General features: G+C 43.7%; 1 protein-coding gene and 1 long non-coding RNA gene across 2 annotated transcripts; one reads left to right on the top strand and one right to left on the bottom strand.

The window, feature by feature from the left end:
• Positions 1–3662: 3662 nt before the first annotated feature.
• On the bottom strand, positions 3663–15442 carry LOC107152499 (glycine receptor subunit alpha-4). The gene is given in 8 exon segments (XM_015497993.2): positions 3663–3700; positions 3703–3972; positions 7515–7655; positions 9632–9714; positions 9852–10075; positions 10715–10782; positions 11052–11182; positions 14806–15442. Coding segments are annotated over 8 exon segments (1026 nt in total). The 5' UTR covers positions 14877–15442.
• Positions 11784–16876, top strand: LOC125614287. The gene is made up of 3 exons (XR_007344896.1): positions 11784–11803; positions 12351–12355; positions 16684–16876. It is a non-coding gene; the product is annotated as an uncharacterized LOC125614287 (long non-coding RNA).
• The last annotated feature ends 2864 nt before the right edge of the window (positions 16877–19740 follow it).

The following is a 19740-nucleotide window of genomic DNA, read 5'->3' as shown; positions in this document are numbered from 1 at the left end:
TAGGAGAAGGTCTCATGGAATAATTCTTTACCTTAGTTTTTGTTTTGTTTTAGTGCTGGGAATCAAACCCAGGGCATGCTAGGCAAGCATTCTACCACTGAGTTATACCTCCAACCCCTGACCTTAGCATTTCTTAACTGAAAAAAAACAAACAAACAAAAAAAAAAACTTTGTTCAGTTTCTGAGGATCATTTGGCAATGTTTGGTGACATTTTTGGTTGTAAAATTTTAGGGTGGCAGTAAATATCCTACAATGCACAGCCTTCCCTTGGTATACACACACACACACACACACACACACACACACACCCACACACCAAAGAATTATCTCCCTCAAATGGCAGTAATGCTATGAGGCTGAGAAATCCTATTCTACTTGTTTTAGGGTGATACCACAAAGGGTGGTAATGGGTTGCTAGGCAACTATGATTAGACATCCCTTGGTGTCTCCACTTTGCCACTTATTTCATTCTCCATCTCCCAGTCCCACTGTGCCCCCAGGGATGGCAAATGTGTGTTGTGAAATCAATGATGAGTCAATGACAAAGGAGCATAATGAAGGGCTTTGAACCATCAAAGGAAAGGACACATTAAGCACCAGGAATAATGTCTTGTTAATGATGAATGTATCAGTATATTTTTTTTAAATCTCAGGAGTTCATCCCCTACTATTATAGCTCGTCTGAAGGACTACAACAGTTTCTAAATGGTCTCCCAGCTTTGACATTTGCTATCTCCAATATGTTTTCGAAATGATAGTGAGTTTTGTTTATGAAATGTAAATCTGATCATATTACCCCCCACACTTATACCCCTTTGTGGTTCTTTATTACCCTTATGCTACAGTCCACACTCCACTTAATCATGACATGGAGCCTCTGCTTACCTCTCCAGCCTCATCATGCCCCTTGCAATCTATGATCCACTATGGTGAACTATTTTAGTAGTTTTCTAAGAAGCAAATCTCTGCTTTTCTGTCTGTCTTTTACTTAGATAACTTTTATATATCCTCCAGCTTCCACTTTAGATACCACATCTTCTAGGAAGCCTTCCCTGATCTTTCCAGTCTGTGTTGGTTGTCCTGGTATATGTGCCCAGGTTACCTATACCTTCTTAGCATCCATCACATAGCTGACTATTCCCTCCGCTAGACTGTGAGCTCTTCCATGACAGGGATTATTTATATGCTCGTCACTGTTCTAGTCCCAGTGCCCAGGTGAGTTCTTGGCACATAGTTAATTTTTTAAAATGAATGAATGGATAGATGGTTTGGCAATGAGTTTTTCTCTACTGGCTTCTACTTGCTCTCTATGCTCTCCTTTCCACTGCTTGCCCCGAAAGCTAAAGGCTAGTTAGATAACAAGATCTAGAGAGAATTGGGTCCTTCCTTTATTCTACAACTTTAGGTCTAACCTGGAAAAATCTTTCATTTAGCCTCTTTTCTGAGGCATCTGCATTTGTGGAGATTAAGGGCCTTGGAAAGAGATAGTGGTGAGTGTCTTTGGAGGTCCCCCATAAGAGCAAAGGAGTGGTTTCATGGGATCATGGAGAATGGACACCCCAGCTGAGTCAAGCCAAGTCAAGCCTTTCCCCTACAAAGCAAGTCTCTGCGAATTTCATCCTAGACACTTAAGTTGTGTTGTGGAGTGGAATTCAGAGTCCCCTGGCTTGGCCCCATCCCTTTTCTCAGGGCTTCCACTGAACTTAATGCTGCACAAACTCAAAAGAGTGAGCAGATGCTTCCTAGGTTACTGAGTTTCTTGCTCTGTGGGGCTGACTAATGAGGCTGTTTCATTTGGGGTGCATGCCTGGGTATTTTGCTTACTGTCCAGTGAGGTAAAAGAAGGCACAAAATGTTGTAAACAAACAACCTCCCAATAAAGTCTACTTTTTCCAAATGAGGAAACTAAGTGATTCCTGGGGGCAGATGGATTGTGCTCACTCACAGGAGGGGACCAGAAAAGGAAGTTCTCTTGGCAAAAGGAAGGCATAAATTACAATAGCTCCTAGAATTAGAGAAGAATCTCCTTGATATGGCAGAAGCAATAAACTAGGGCAGAGTTCTTAGGGCTGAATTACTTTACTGCCTCTGGTCTCCATATAGGCCACTATCAAAACATAGCTACCACAGCCCAGCCTGGGCCCTATGGTCCTTGCCTAAATCCATCCTGCCTCTCAGAGCCTCATAAATATCCCTGTCCATCTAGGAAACATATTTGCAGGAAGTGACCCCAATAACTTTTCCTTGGATACTTGATCCTGATCTTAATTATTTCTCTCTCTAGAACTTTGGACTACCTCAATGGTTTCTTAGCAGATCAAAAATAATTGGGGTCAATATTAGCTGCTGCTTTATCATATCCATCACGTTTCTTTTCAAATCTGACACATGGTACATATAATAATAATTAACATTTATTGAGTGGTTATTATTGTCAAACACTGCCTTATATATTGATATATATATTTGTATTCTTTTTATTTTTTAGTATTAGGGATTGAAGCCAAGGGTGCTTAACCACTGAGCCACATTCCTAGCCTGTTTTATATTTTATTTAGAGACAGGTTCTTGGTAAGTTGCTTAGAGCCTTGCTAAAGTGCTGAGGCTGGCTTTGAACTCACAGTCCGCTAGCCTCAACCTCCCAAGCTGCTGAAATTACAGGTGTAAGCCACCACATCCAGCTGCAATAGCATTCTTATTCCCATGTTTCGAGTAAGACAGAGAGGTTAAGGAATTTACTTAAGGTCACACTATTAGTAAATGATGAGTCTGGGATTTAAACCCAAATTGGCTTGACTCTAATTTCATACACTTAACCACTATTCCCCCCATATAGCAAATTCATAAATTTGCCATGAATGTCCCAGATTACCCCCTGCCCTAAGTAAAAAGTCTTATTATGAACAAGCACTGAGAGAAGGGAGATCAAAGGTTCTGGTTCCTAATGAATCAGAGCAAGAGGGAATATGTTCACTGAAAGATCCAGGAGAAACTGTGTTGTTTTTCCTTTCCATTGTTTTTCCATGATCAAGTACAGTGTCTGGTATATAGTAAATGTTCAATAAATATTTATTGAATAAATGAGTTTCTAACTCCCCGATGTGCTCAGAGCCTTGCTGACTGTAAGGACTTTGAGGTGACCTCTAAATTGCCTACAGGAAGACATGAGACAGGGAGAGCTGTTCCTAGTCCCATCAGCACAAATCTTTCTGCGTAATCAAAACATAACTAGGCTCCAGATGATCAGAGTCTACTGCCTTTAATTTCTATTTGCTACCTCAAATTTTTTTCATCTTCAAAGAATAGACACTATATCTAGAGCTCTTTGTAATAGTATCTTGGTTCTCCCATAGTGAGAAGACAGAAGTTGGTTCAGAATCCTGATACTGCTTTGGTTGTTTCTGGTGGGACATGACCTTGAGAAGGTCATTTTACCCATCTGAGCTGTTTCCTCATCTGTACCATGAGGGAGTATGACTTTTTACTTGATGAGGGTCTTTTGATCTTGGACATGCTAGTATGTCCTGAAGAAAGTACTCACTCCCTAACCAGACAGAATCCCTAACCTCAGCCTCCACATTGTTATCTATATTATTGGTATATGTTGTGGGGGAAGAGAGTGTGTTGGATGCCTGTTCCCACTCAGTGGCTCCTCTCAACCTTAAATCCAAGGTCAGTAGTGATCAGGAGGGAGCATGTGATGAATAAGAAATGGGAAACTTGATGACAAGCAGGTTCCCTTGCATGTCTCTTCACCTTAGGCAAAGAGGCCCGGGAACCAGAGCTCTGGGTTGTCATGGTGAGCACAGTAGTGATACCAAGGCCTACACGGGCAGGGGCAGCATCCATGTTGATCCAGAAGGAGACCCAGGACAGGATGACGATGAGTAGACTGGGGATATACATCTGAATCAGATAATATCCCATTTGCCGTTCCAGGTGAAACTTTACCTCGATGCAGGTGAACTTCCCTGCAAGGAAAGAGGTGAAGTATCAGGCCCTGGGTCCGCAGCCTTCTGCTGATCCTAAGTGGCAGAACTAGGATATCCCTGTCTCTGTTGAACAATTTGGGGTACCTCAGCTGGCCAATAAATGAGCCTTTGAAAATGGTCACAGTTAGTGCCTGACATCTACTAAGAAAGTTCACAGAGCAGCCATAATGGACATGCCCTCTTGCTCCTAGCACTTTGGCTTCCAGCAGGAGGTCTTTTGAGTGACAGCACAGCAAGAGGATAAAAGCAAGAAGGCTCCAGAGTCAGACTGACTGGGTTTGAATCGTGAACCTTTCACTTACTAGTTGTGTGACCCTGGGCAAAACACCCAAGCTTTTTGAACTTCAGACTCTGCCTATAAAACAGAGTAGTCACAATATCAGTGCCATCACTGGGCTATTGGAAAAAAATGAATAAAATGATGTATTTGAGGTGTTCAACTCATAAGTAGCTATTATTATTGCTGTATGATTATTAACAAGACAATTAGTTCAGACTCTACTCAGATATAAGCAGCCTTGCTTGCAACTGCTAGTATCCCAGAAGCTGTCTAGCAACAGAACTGGGATAAAGACTGCCTGTGTCTTAAGCAAGTGAGAAAAGCCATATAACAGACATCTATAAACAATGCCCATCAGAGACTGGCTCTGGACAGTGGGCCGTAGTTTCCCATAGAGCATTAGGCAGCAGCATTATATTCTACCAACAAAAGTTACATTAGCCCTAGGTACATGTACCAGTGCTCAGCCATCTTCACTTTACCCTGCTTCCCATGACCCTGAGGCTAAGAAAACAGTTGCTTATAGATTCTCCAGAAGAAGAAGCCTAAGACAACCCAAACAAAAACGAGAGGATATACATAGTCATCTTTTGATTTCCATGGGGGATTTGTTCCAAGACCCCTCTGCAAAAACCAAAACCTGTGGATGCTCAAGTCCCTTATATAAAATGTCACAGGATTTGTGTATAACCTGTGTACATCCCCCTATATACCTTCAATAAACTCTAGATTACTTATAATACCTAACACAGTATAAGCAATATGTAAATAGTTGTTGCACTGTATTACTTAGAGAATAATGACAAAGAAAATAAGTCTAGGGCTGGGGTTGTAGCTTAGTGGTAGAGTGCTTTCCTAGCACGTGTGAGGCAATGGGTTCAATCCTCAGCACCACATAAAATAATAAATAAATAAAATAAAGGTATTATGTCCATCTACAACTAAAAAATATTAAAAGTAAATAAGTCTGTACATGTTTGGCATAAATGCAGTTTCTTCTTGAATATTTTTATCTGCAGTTGGTTGAATCATTGGATGTAGAACCTGTGGACATGGAGGGCCAACTGTGTATTGTTATTTTATCCTGATCCAGGCTTACTCTTACCAGGCCTACCAGATTTTTCAAGCCCAGTGATTTCATCAATGACTGATGAAGGTTTTGAGAACCTGTGTAACACTATGACTACCTACTGTTCCCTGATCCTACCCTACCTCATGCCACTCTGAGCTTCTTGCCATGACATCTTTTTACTAAGTACCTATATTTTCTTTCCCTTTGTTCATTCCTTCCTTTTCCTGTAATAGCAGTTGTTTTTCATTATGAAATTAATACTTGTTTAGAAGGCGGCTGGCAGGAGAGGCAGAGCACTGGTACAGATGCCTGGGGCCAATGCACTAGAAAAAAATAAGAAGGGGAAAATAACAATATTCATAAGCTCACATTTATGAAGCCCTTATTAAGTACCCTGACATTATCTCATTTAAAACTATAGTAAATCTTTGAGGCAGGTACTATTATTATTTCCCATATTACAGATAGGGACACTGAGGCATGAAGGGATTGTTATGTTTCTCAAGGACACTCAACTAGTGAATAATATAGCCAGAATCCAAACTCAGGACTATCTGACTCCAAAGTTCTTGCTCATATCTGTTGTATCACACTACTTTACATTCAGCTCATATTTTCTTCTAGGATTTTAAATGCATGTTTTTTGTTTCATTTATCACAATACAAATGTTCTGTGTATTCAACTTTGAATCTTACTTTTAAAAATTTGTACATTTCCATGTAAATACAAGAACCTTGCAAGCATCTTTCTTTCTTTCTTTCTTGTACTGGGGATTGAGGGATTGACCCCAGGGGTGCTTTACCCCTGAGCCACATCCCCAGCCCTTTTTGTTTATTTATTTTTTAAATTTTGAGACAGGGCCTCACTAAGTTGTGAGGCTGGCTTTGAACTTGCAGTTCTCCTACTTCAGCCTCCTGAGTCACTGTGCACCACCACACCCAGCACAAGCATCCTTTTTAATGTCTGCATACTATTGCACCAAGCAGGCACACTTAACCTTGCCCTACTGGTGGATAGTGAGAACAATTCCAAGGTTTGGGCAGTATAAACAGTGACCCAGGAGCCATCTTGAGGTCTAAAGTCAATGTGATATGTTGGAACATTTCCTTATAATACATTCCAAGGAGTGGAATTCCTGATAAACAAGTACAAAAAAATTTAACTTGTAGATTAAAAAGTTTCTCAAAGTACCATTTTTTTTTTTCCTGGATTACCTGCATTAGAATCCTCAGGATGCTTGTTAAAATGCAAATTTCCGGACATCATTCCTGGCATGTGTAATTAGAATGCCTGAGAGGTAGAGTCCAGGAATCAACATTTTAGCAGACTCCCCAGGGAAATATATTACATACCAAAGTTTGAAAACCACTGACCTACATAAAAATTGCCAATTTTTTAGCCCCAAAATGTTATATCAATGTCTACTTCCACTGGCCTTTTCTGAATTCAATGAACTATTTCTCTACCCATTCCCCACACCCATGCATCTCACATATGTGCACACACATGTTGATAAGGAGCACCCAAAATATATCCGAACACCATAGGAGGAACCCAGGATCTCCCTCCCTTTAGTCTGCTACCTCTATCTTAGAATCTGAGCTCCTCACAAATTGTCAGGGGAAATGAGGAATCAGCAACTCTTAGGGAAGCTGCAAAGAGTAGACACTCAGGCTAGAAAAGCAGCCTCTCTCCATTTCTGGACCTATATTTCACACCTGAGAGGTATGGATGCTAAGCTGGCTGCTGATCTCAGGCCTGTTCCCTGTTCAGCACAGCCATTGACTACTTCAAAATGTGGATTTCCCAGCTTTCACACAAAGTTGGCCCCAGGAAAAGTGGAAAATTCCTGCTACTCACTGTCACAGCTCTACTTCATGTGACAGGGACGAGAATATGGGCTTTGGATTTAGATTTGGATTTGAATTCTGAATCTGCCACTTAAAAGTGTGTGACTTGGACAATTAATGTAACCTCATAGAACTTCAGTGTTCTCTTTCTGAAAAATGTGTTAATAATCATGACCACAATGAGATAAAGTTTATGAAGCACATAGCATCATTTCTCACCTAGACTGGAACTTCTGTAGAGGCTAGCTGCCTTGTCCCCTTGCTTCCCATCTGGAGGCCCTCGTGTTCCTCCTAGCAAGTAAAAAGCCTGGTTCTTACCTGTGTTGTAGTGTTTGGTACAATAACCTAGATCCTTCTCATCCCGCAGGATAAATTGGGGCAAAGTCAGCCCCTCAGCCACTTGGACAGCGGGAGCATCTTCTAGCCACTCAAACACGAGGTCATTCATGGTATAGCCAACTGCAAGGGACAGAGATGGCAGAGAGCTGCAGAGTGGGTGTTGGATAGGGTTAGAGGTAGTGTTAAAACAAGCAGGCAAGAACAGATGAAAAACATGTCCTGGGGTTTAGGAACTGCAGCTCATCTTGGAAAGGGAAACTTTTCCTAAAAGGATATTTGTTCATTTGTCTCATGGGCCTGTCCTAAGTGGGTAAGTCAGGAAGATTCCAGACTCCTCTCCTACCCTCCTACCAAGTTCAAAAGCATGAGAAAGGCCCAAAGAAGAATTATTCTGGCAGACCTAGAATGAAGTCCAGGAGGGTTGGAATGGTATCAAGGGCCCCAGCTGGGAACATCCTGCTATATCTCAAGCCCAGAGAAGCAAGCATGTGTACTGACATGTCTTGAGCTGAGCCAGCCTCAGAGCCAGGGCTTCTGCCACTTCACCTCAGGGAAGAGAGAGCTATTTATATCTTGCCAGTCATGCATGGGACAATGTGCATACCACAGACTCCTAGCCAGAGCCTTGAATTGGGTCAAATTTAGGGTTACTATCTGAACATGCAAATCTCTCACAGAGAGCAGTTCATTAAAGTTCATGCCATTTATAGTACCAATTCTTGTATGTCAGTCAAGAAGGGAACAAAAACACTAAGGCTCACAGAATCCAGTGTAGGGCTTTGACCCAGAGTAGCTGTGTGACTTTGGGTGAGTCACTTCCCCTTCTGTTTAATGAGAACAGCAGCTGCTCTATTTATTTTTCTGTCTGTCTGTCTGTCTCCCTTCCTTCCTTCCTTCCTTCCTTCTTCCCTCCTTCCCTTCCTTCTTTCCTTCCTCCCTCCTCCCTCCCTTCCTTTCTTCCATAATTCTTTCCTTCCTTCCATACCAGGGATTGAACACAGAGATACTTAACCACCAAACCACATCCCCAGTTCCTTTTTTATTGTTTATTGTGAGACATGCTCTCACTAAGTTACTTAGGGCCTCCCTAAATTGCTGAGGCTGGCATTGAACTCATGATCCTCCTGTCTCAGCCTCCTGAGCTGCTGGGATTGTTAATTGTGCACAATTGTGCCCAGCTCTGCTCAGTGTTCAAAGTTGTTGTGAATGGATTATGGGAACCTGGAAAGGGAAACTTTTCCTAAAAGGATATTTGTTCATTTGTCTCATGGGCCTGTCCTAAGTGGGTAAGTCAGGAAGATTCCAGACTCCTCTCCTACCCTCCTACCAAGTTCAAAAGCATGAGAAAGGCCCAAATGTGATTGTGGTTTAAAAATTCTTAAAGAGCTGACCACAGGAAACATTCTATGTGTCACTGTTATTATGTACTAGAAATAGCCTTATGGGATGACTTCTCTGAGGACCTTGTGGATGTCTTCTGATTTTGTAGTCTCAACTCACCCAGGAGATGGGGAAGGAATGGAAACAGGTGACAGACCAGCCTTGCCATCCTTTGGCTCCTCTGTACTTAGGACAGCCCTCACAGACTGGTACCTTTGCCAAAGAGGAACCCTTGGGTGACTTCTCCTTTATAGCCACTTTTCTATGTTTGAAACTATCCTCTCCTACTTCTCTATAATGATTATCTCTGTTCATGGGAATCAGAGTTCAGAGAATACCCTACCTTGCCCAACAGTGGCATTTTATAGATATCTTTAAGGTCTTAACTCAGGGAAATACAAAGGGAACATATCTTTAGGCAGAGCACACCCTTTCAAATCCCCTTCCATAGTCATTACAAGCATATTTGTGTATCAGGCTTGTGCTATCCCATGTCCTAGTCTTTGGAATATCCAGGTCAGAAAATGGAAAAATGAACTGGACTGAGTGTCAGAAAACCCTAGATTCTAGTCTTATCTGTGCCAAGAATTGTCTGTGTGTGCTTGTGTAGATCCTGCCTGACTCTGAGTAGCCCTTTTAATACCTGGGATGTCATGAGATGGGGTTTACTAGCTGCTGTTTCAGGCCTTGCTCCATGACTTTCTACAGACACTTACAGCTTTCTAGCTGCATCGTGCAGGTCTGGATGTCCATAGGGAAGTTCTTGAGGTCCATTGGGCAGGACAAAATGAGGGTCAATCTGGTGGTGACAGTAAGAAAGAAGTGACATCAGCTTACTGGGATCTAACACTGCATAGGGGATACTTCTTCCACCCTCAGCCTCCATCTGTCTTCTTCCCCTTGATGCAAATTCTCCTGGCCATTCACCAGGTGTACCTGATGCTGTAGAGCACATTTCCATTCTTGAAGATGCGCAACAACTTGTTGTCTGTGGTCACTTCGTGGAAATTGGCCCCTTTCTCATTGGCAAAGAAAAGGTCTGGCTTCCAAATAGAGTCCAGCATGGAGGGGTCGAGGTCTAGAGAGTCATCAGGATATTCTCGGTAGGCCAGGCGTGGGTCATTCCACTGCTGCCGCAAGAAGACATTGACTCTGTAGTCCTGGGAGGGTGCAGATATGGGTCCATCAGAGGCAGTGCTATTTCCAGGGGCTCAGCAACCCTACGTGAGCAGGAGAGTCATGAGGAGGAAATTCTGGGGCATATTGGGGACAGTAGGCATTTTCCACTGGAGGAGCTTGTTTGGGGCTAATAAAGCAAAGATGGTAAGGAAAAAGGCATTTATTTAAGCATCTACTATGTGCCAGGCTCTCTGCTAAGTGCTTTATTTATATGTATCATCTCATCTAAATTTTACACCAATCTTTTGAGGAGAGTGCTATCATGATCTCTATTTTACAGATGAGAAACTGAGACCAAGAAAGATTTAAGTAGATATACCTTAACACCACTGTTAGTAGAGCCAGCATTTGAACCCAGGTTTGTCTAATTCCAAAGCTTGTTGTCTGCATGGAGCTACTTCACATATTTGGCCATCTGTTTGTTGCTTAGCTAGTTCATCTTTAACTATAGAAATCTAAGGCTAGGGAAAAATATTCTCCCAGTGGCCAAATTCAGACCCCTATGGCTTTAGCCATGACAATGAAACAGGAAGTGGACAACAGAGGTATGAAATGTGTGTGGCCTGGTTGGCGTCTCCATTCACATTGGGGTGGAAATGGGGAACAGGAAGACTCCTTACCATGGTGGTCTCGGTGACGGAGCCAAAACTGTTGATGAAGATGTTGCAGGTCACATTCACAGGTGGGCCTAAGGGTAGCAAAGCACAGCCCATTGGCAGGGCATTCTAGAAGGCAGGGAGCAGGTTTGAGGACTCTCTCCCTGAGCTTCAGGCTGGGAGAAGATAGTGCCAGCTACACAAGCCTTTGGACTACAAGGAGGGGAGGCTGTTTCTGAGCTGTAAGAACTAGCCCTGGAATACCAGTCTCCTTCCTTAAGGCAATTCACAGGGGCTGACTGGGTAGTGTGTCACAAAAAGTGGTAAGGAGGGAATGGTTTTATAGAATGACTTTTCTTACCTTTAAAATTGGGCCGAATTCTGGCATCGTATCCAGATGTTCGCCCCATAAGCTTGTCCAGGAAATCAGAGGGGGACATAGGCTGAGACCCCTTGTTTCCAGATTTGACATCCTCCTTTGCCAAAGCCACCCTGGACATGAGAGGTAAAGAAGTCTGAGGCCAGTTGCATTTGTCAGAGACTCTCCATTCTCATCCTCATCCACCTCTGACTGGCCTCCTCATCAAGCAGGAGGATAAGAGAGAATGGGTCTCTGAGTAACAATGTACAAAATGAGGAGAACAATAATAGCCATAAGCCAACATGGCAGCTCAGCCACTAGTCCTAGGAAATGGCTTTCACATAGATTAGATTTTTTTTTTTGAGAGAGAGAGAGAGAGAGAGAGAGAGAGAGAGAGAATGTTTTAATATTTATTTTTTAGTTTTCAGTGGACACATCTTTTATTTTTATGTGGTGCTGAGGATCGAACCCAAGTAGTGCATGCCAGGCAAACGCACTACTACTTGAGCCACATCCCCAGCCCCAAGATTAGATTTTTTTAACCCTACAATTTTCATTGAGTTGGGGGGTGAGGATTGTTATTTCCATTTTACAGATGAGAAAATGGAGGTTTGAAAAGGAGTGACTTGTTCAAAGTCTCAGGGCTGGTCAGATATAGGGTTAGAATTTGAACATCATACTGTGGTCTTGTACAGAGTTCTTTTTGTGAAGGTGCTTTGAAAGTACTCAAAGAAGAGTGATATCTCACTGCAGTGTTTTGATTATGATAGGCCCATTGGGATGTTTAGCTAATCTGGTCTGGCCAAAGATGGGAGGGGTTTAGGGACAAATTACATCCCTGAGAATTGGTGTCAGTTGCTTGGGCTTCACGTGAGAATGAACAGAATGTAAGGCCCTGCTTCTGAAGAGGGAGGTGTGGCTTTTGGCATTTGTTGTAGCAAGAAGCTAGGTTTTGAGTTCTTTTGGTTCAGGGCCATGGCCACTGCTAGCAAGTGTACTCAACTATTGAGAGGAAGCAGGTCCCTGTTCATGGGAAAACCCCCCCAGTAGGGCGATCATGCAAAGAAGCTTAACTCCCATCTTTCCCCCTGAACAGCCTGATTTTGAGGAAGGGGCCAGTATTGTTTGGCCTGGCCTAGAAGCCAGCTTCCTTTTCCCTTGAGAAGTTTCCTTTCAAGTGCAGCAAAGTCTCTTTGGCATGCCTGCTTGCCAGCTTACCAGCTAATATATAGACTAGGGACCAGAAACTCAGCAAAACCTTGGGGGCAGGGGCAGAGTTCAGGCTGGACTACTAGCTAGGCCAGGTGTCTCCTTCTTCATCTTGGTATCATCATTGTGCCAGGTATGACAACCAGCTCCACTGCTGACATGGCTGCTCCTACTGTGGAACTGGGCATCAGGGTGGCTGCTGTCCTTCTGAGTCTCAGTCTTCTTTGAGCTAGTGGGCCTCTCTTTCCCATGCACCAGCCAGTGACCAATAGAATAACAAAAATAGCTAAAACACCATACTAAACTCTTCACATACAATATCTCATTTAGTTCTCATATCAGTCCTTTCTGATCATCCCTATTATACTCATGCTTTGTTATCCATGGGGGATTGATTCTAGGACCCCCTTTCAGATACCAAAATCCATAGAAGCTCAAATCCCTTATATAAAATGATGTAATATTTGCATATAACCCATGCACATTCTCATGTGTGCTTTAAATCATCTTTGGATTACTTATAAGACCCAAAACGTTGTAACTGTTAAGCAAATACTTGTTATACTAGTACATTTAGGCAATAATGGTAGAAAAAAGTCTGTACATGTTCAGTACAGGTGCTATTATTTCAATATATTTTTGACCTATGGTTGCTTGAATCCATGCATATGGAACCTATGAATATGAAGGGCCAACTATATATACATGTGGAGGCTGAGAACTCATGAGGTGAAGTGATATCCTCAAAATCATCTAGCTAACAAATAATAAAGCCAAGATTTGAACCCAGAGCTATTGACTTCAGACCAAATCTACCATAGTACTATGAGGCAAGTGTGGCAGGGTGAGCTGCCAAGGGACCAGAGTTGGGGAAGTTCAGTGGCAGCTCTTCCATGACCTCCTAGAGTCTTATCTCCTTGAATTCCCCCAAGCAGGGGAAAGCCCTTACCCTGGAGACAGAGGCTCCCCTGGCTCTCAGCAGGAACAGCCAGAGCAGGTGGCCTAAGCAGGCTGTGGAAATCCGAGGAGGCTGGTGGTGGTGCTGGAGCAAGTAGAAGTCTGCAACTTCACCACAGGATGTCCATGCTAGCCAGGTGCTGCTGCTGCTGCTGCTGGCCACCTGCCACCTGCTTTCTGGGAGGCCACATGGCCCTGCACAATGGAACAACCAGACCCTCTACAGTCCTCATCCCCACTCTCAGGTCTCTTCTCCCACTAGTATCAGCCCTAGGAACCCGGCACATACTGTGGGATAAGCTGTCTTCAGCCCCAATTCCTCTTTTGGCCCCCACTTCTGGGGCTACTTTGTCTGAGGACCTGAGAGGACAGTGACTGTGTATAGCCACTCCTTCCTCCCTTTCATTCCTGCAAAAGTCCCAAACACCTACAGGACCTAGGAGGTTCCAGAACTGACAGGCTTTCTCATACAAGGTCCTGGGGTGGGGTAAGAGGAGAACTCTGAATCAGTTACTGAATACCAGAACAACATCGGTCGGTCATTCCCCGTCTTTAGGCCTCAGTTTCCATATTGTTCATATGGGCATATCAAATTGCCCATCTTGCTCTAATTGCCTTCAGTCTCCAAACCCAAGTAGAAAAGCTGCCATTGGAGCTTGGGTCGTTGAGGCAGCCTCTCTTCCAAGAGGGCCAGCAAGTCGCAGCTTCATGCCCTCCTTTTTTTCTATATCCTCCTGTCAACTCCAGGTGAACTGCCATTCCACTCTGAGCTACTTTTTAGTCTAAAGTTTATTGTTGTGCTCTGCATCCTTGTTTGCCTGCCAGCCAATGTATCTGCAAGCAGTAGGATAGGAGACTCCTCAGAAACAAGCAGCTCTGGGGTGTTCCTTGGATTAAGAGGGGGAGGAGGATACTGCAGTGACACTTGCTCCTTCTGCTTTGGGGTACACTGCTCTTGGGATGCACTTCAGTCCAAGCCATAACTATCTTTCCTGCTCAGCTCATCCTGTCAACCTAGACTGGCTCCTGACCTAACAACAGTTGGTTGGGAGACATTTACAAGGAGCCCAAGCATGCCTTGCATGCAAGCCCAGGAAATGATTGCTACTTGGTGCCCCTCAAGGGACAGTAAGCAGCCATGTATGCACAGTCAGGGCGATAGGGTGATTGCAGAAGGCCAAAGTTTGGGCAGCCCATGTGGTCTTAGGGCAAACCTGTGTTACTTGAAGACTCTTGTGCAGGCAACTGCCAGATATTGCTGTTGTATTTATGGAACTGAGCAGGATGTGGCCCAGCTGATAGGGAGACAGGATTAGGTGGCAAGTTAGATGGCCTCCATTTGGGGGCTCAGCTACCTAGCCCCTACCCCAGGCCCAGGAAACTTGCCCATGCAGAAGACTTCCTACCAGCTTTGACATCTCTAATGGAAAGCTCCTGGGTCCTGTTTGGGGGAGCGTGTGCCCTCCCCTGGAACCCTCCAGACTGTGGGCTTTTTGTAAACTTAGAGGAAACTGTGCCTGCTGCCCAGGTTGCCCCCAACCTCCTGCCAGTGTTTGCATGCACCTTCTTCTCACCCCACTCAGCTCACCTGAGGAGGACCTGCCCTGGCAGAGTCCACAGAAGAAGGAAGGAGAGGGTTGCAGGAACAAGAGTTGTCATTCCGTGGGGACCTTGGAGCCCTTCCTCAGCCTGGCTGCCAAGGTGAGGGGAATATCCCTGTGGGAACGCCGAAAGTATAGAACCTTCCTCCAACTTGGGCTGCTCCAGGAGTTGTGCTCTCTTTCCTCTTCTGCCTCTTCTCTGCCCTGTCTTTATCAGTCAGGGGCCAGAACTATTCCCCTGGAAATGATCCTGACACAGATAACCCTACCGGCTGCTTGGGCTCGCCTTGGGCTGCGGAGGGCCTCAGCCTGCCAGCCAGGGAGCCAAAAAAGATTCTCTTTGGGCAGCAATCACCCTCTAAACCCTGGAGAGTCTTGGAGGGGAGGGAGGAGGGAGACTGGTAGAAAGATGTTTCCCTCCCTCCCACCTCCCCCTAGATGCACCCTCTGAAAGCAGCAATTTAAAGGCACAGTCACCAGCAGCTGGAGTGGGGTTCAGAGTGTGTCTCTGTGCTGGGGAGGAGCTTGGGCTGCCGCTACTGCTTGAGAAGAGCCAGAGGTGTTCTGTCCAGCCTCCAACTCTCCAGCTGGAGGAGGGCACATAAGTGGCCCTGCTGCCCCCAACTCAACCACTTTCCTTTTAGCCTGGAGCTAAACTGGGGCTCAGCAGTAAAGTTCCAATGATTTTTGTAAAAAAGACCTCAGAAGGGTTAGGCAACAGCCATTGGGTATCCTCAAGGTAATAGCTTTAGGTCAGAAAGGAGGGAAGGATGAGGCTAAAGGGCAGGGGCAATGTTTTTTTTTCACCCTCTGGATGGAGGCACAGTGAATGGATGATAGAGGAACTTCAGAGCCCTTCTATGTAGTCTGCCTGCCTGAGAGTCTGTCTGCCTGCCTGCCTGCCTGCCTGCCTGCCCAATCCCCCTTTATCCTTATAGATTTGTGTTCTTTTCCCTGCCTTCCTCCATTAGGCCATCACTGGGAGGCTTGGGGTCCTCTATGGCTCTCAGAATCCTTCCTCCTTGACAATACTTCCCTAATGCTGCTCAAGGGAAGGGACAACTGTCCTAAGTGGGGGCAGGACAGAGCAAGGATGGGACACTGCAGGTTTTGCAGGTTTCAGAGGAATCCCAGTGGGGGCAGGGCACAGAGACCTAACTGCCTCCAGCACTGGATGGAGAAGAGGCGAGAGGGTGGGCTTGCCTTCTGCACATTTGCTTATTGGCATCCAGGTGCCTCAGCAGCTCCATTTTCTCCTGTCTGACCCTTGCCCAAACTTTCCTGTGCATCATCTAAACAGCTCTGGGACTTCCCCCTCCCAGTGCCTCTTCCTCCTTCCTTTTCTCTCTTTTTCTCTCTTTCTCCCTCTCTCACTGAAGTTTTCTTTCATCTGTCCTCTCTCCATTCCAGTCTCCCTCCCTGCTTCTTCTCTGTGTCTCACCTTCTGTGTCTTTCTCTTCTTTCTCTCTCACAATTTGCTCCCTTTCTCTTTTCTCTCTAGCTCCCTTGTACCTTCAGTCTCAGATTCTTTCTTCCTAAATTACATCAGTGAGAATCCAAGACTTTTCAGTGGAAACTCAGCCACCAGGTCTCCTGTTTTTTTTTTTGTTTGTTTTGTTTTGCTTCACTTACAAAATGGGTAAAATCATCTACACTTTAAAAAACGGTTGTGACGATTAACATGGAAGAGACTAATTTGCCTTATATTGGGGCATAGAGGTTTTGTTTTACTTTAGTTTTGTTTTTGCCTACCTACTGCAGACATTTGAGGTTTTGACCCCCAGAAAAGTTCTAGCTCAGCTCAGAAGCCTCACCATTACTTACGGAGCAGGCGTGTCATGAATGTTGTATCCATTTTTCCCTAGGTGGTCCTCGAAGCTCAAGGGCTGGAAGGCTTAATTGCAGCCACTCCTGATGAGGGGGAGGAGAATCTGGACTCCTTCGCAGGCATGTCAGCCATTCTTTTCGATGTTCAGCTCAGACCTGTCACTTTTTTCAATGGATACAGCGATCTGATGTCCAAAATGCTGTCAGCATCTAGTGACCCTGTCAGTGTGGTGAAAGGACTTATTCTGCTAGTAGATCACTCTCAGGTAATTCAAGTCTGCACGTATTTATTTAGTCTCTTAAATTGCCAGGCACATTTTGAATGTGCTGTGTGCCTGGAGGATACAAGGACAAGTTCTGTCCATCTTGGAGCTCACCTTCTAAGCATTTGAACCTCTTGATATTATCGCCTTTTCTCCTTTGCTATTTTCTTTTGCACTTGTTAGCTGATTAAGGGATCTCTTTACTTTTGAGATAAATGAAAAATACAGATGCTAACAGAAATAAGATTATGGAGAATAGCTAGGATGTAGCAGAGCAGGGATGGCATTGTCTCCTGGTTGGGCTTACCTGGGCATGGCAGTCTGGGTGTTTATCCTTAGTTGCTGAACCACATGGCTTCATAAGTTACCAATAATGTTCATAATGATAACAATGATGAAGATCCAAGGAGAGCATCATTTTGATCCTGCCAAATTAATAGAGGCACAAGCAACCACTGATGCTAGCCACAAGTTTCACAGAGACTCTTTGCCCCAAATTCTCGTGATCATAGAATGTTGGAAGGGCTGTTTGTTCTTAGAGAATAAGAAGGAGTATTTCACTCGCTTGAAGCGCAGTCTAGAATAATTTTCAACTGTCCTTGATCCTGAATCTTACATTACTGAGCCAAAGTCCAATAACACTATAATCTCTATGGTAAGATTGAGGTAACCAAGATCCTCTATGGGATAGGATTGGTTTGCTTACTTGGATTTTCAAAGAAACAGAAGGCAGTTAGTCTGAATGCTGAGTTTGAATGTTTCATGCTTAATATTTTTCCTTTAATGGATTTATTTTATTTCCCACCTAAGCAAAGCAATAAGAAAAAATGGAATGTTGGCTAAATAAGAATCTTAAGGGAAATCACAGCACACTCTGATTAATACTTATTATATTGAAGCTGTATAATGAGAATGAATTTTAAATTTATAGACTTGTAGGTTTGAATTTTGACTCCCTACTTTCTTGCTGCGTGCTCTTGGGCAGTTACTTAGTAGCTTTAAATCATGACTTCCTACTAATAAAGTGGGGCATTTAAAAAGATGATCCAAATATTTTACCAGCTTTGCTGTTCTTTGAGGATTCTTACTTGTTAGATTCTGGTCGTAAAATAATAGGTTTTAAGAGCTGAACAAACCTTAGCTACCAAACTTTATTGAAACTCTTCCAAAACATCAATAGTTGAAACTAAATAATATAATTCTCTATCTTTATTATTCCTGATATCAGTTCAGGATAGCCAGATATAACAAAAACAAACAAAAAAAAACACATTTTGGAGTGGCTTAATAAAATAGTTTGACATTTATTGTGTAATATATATTTGGAAGTAAGAGGTCCAGGGTTAATATGGAAAACCTACAGTATCAGAATCCAAGCTCTCTTCCTTCAACTCAGCCACCCTTACATGTGGCTTTTACCCTCAGACCTGTCACCTGGTGATTATAACACAGCTGTTCCACCTGCAGCATGGCCTCCTTGTTCCAGGAAGGAACACTTTTTTGGAAGCCCTTTCTGGGATGTCCTGATAAAGTCAGTTTAATAAGGGGATCTTCTTTAGCTAAGAACACATTTTCATAAATGGAAGCAATGGGATCAATTGTCAAAATGTCAGTGTCTGTTGACCAAAACTATGTCACATGGCTGCCTATAGCTAGAAGGGATGCTGGTGAACATAGTTTATAATCGGGTAGGCACACTCTAAACGAAACCATGTTTCTGTTAACATGAAGGGAGAGAAGGAGGAAGCCCAACAGTGCCTCTGATATCCCTTTAGCTAATCACCCATGAAAAGCTGTTCTCAAAGGACATCAGAAGTTTACATTCGCAATTCTATCACACTTTTAATGGAAGAAAGCTCTAACCAGAGCCTAAGAGTGCCAAGGAAGTAGTTCACAATTTAAGACAGGACAACAGTTCAAGAACCACCATTAACAGTGCCTAAAGATTTAGATTAGAGAATAAAACTCAATGCAAGTTATCTCTGGGTCAGCAAACTTGTTCTGTAAACGCAGGGCAGAAAGTAAATATTTTAGGCATTAAGTCCCACCCAGTTTCTGTTGCAGCTACTCAACTCTGTTGTTGTAGAGTGAAAATAGCCATCAGCAATATATTAACAAATGAGTAGGACTGTGTTCCAATAAAACTTTATTTACAAAAACATCCAGTGGGCCATACTTGCCTTCAGGTCCTGANGGTATGTGTGTGTGGTGCTGGGGATTGAACCCAGGGCCCTGTACTGACTGAGCTATATCCCCAGCCCCTGTAAGTATGGGTTTTGTAGACAAAACCTGGGGTGTCTGAATTTGGAGGAGTCTGCTGGAGAGGTTAACCAAGTTCCTTCCCATCTTCAAAGACACATCAGGTATCAGCACCAGCATGGCACCAAGTAATCAAATGGCCCTGCCTTTGTTGCTGACTTCTCTGTTCAGTGTCCAGGACACAACAGAGTGGTAGAGCTCCTGCTAGGGAAGACATATTGACAAACATCCCAGTATGCATCATTTCTCTGTTGATGGACCCTCAGAATCATCACTCATCCAATTAGTCACTTGAGAGCAATTCACTACCCATGCAGAAGAGTTTCATTAAGGTTTCCATAGCACTTGCATTGACTCTCCTTGTCTCTTGGCTCTCATAACTCTGCAACCTTCTTGTTAGGGGATGATAGGACCATGTCACACCTCTCCTCAAAGGTAAATTGGTTTATACTTGTGATCATGCACATGAATATCTTATTTCACTCATTTGGGGGATTGTTCTAATCCATGCTGTGTAAGATGTGTGTCTTTACATAACAAAAACAACAGAACTTGGAGAGTGAATAAATATTT

The sequence above is a fragment of the Marmota marmota genome, unplaced genomic scaffold, assembly GCF_001458135.2.
Source record: "Marmota marmota marmota unplaced genomic scaffold, marMar, whole genome shotgun sequence".
Lineage (NCBI taxonomy): Eukaryota > Metazoa > Chordata > Mammalia > Rodentia > Sciuridae > Marmota > Marmota marmota.
The sequence above is the reverse complement of the archived record's forward strand: the minus strand, read 5'-3'. Positions and strand labels throughout refer to the sequence as shown.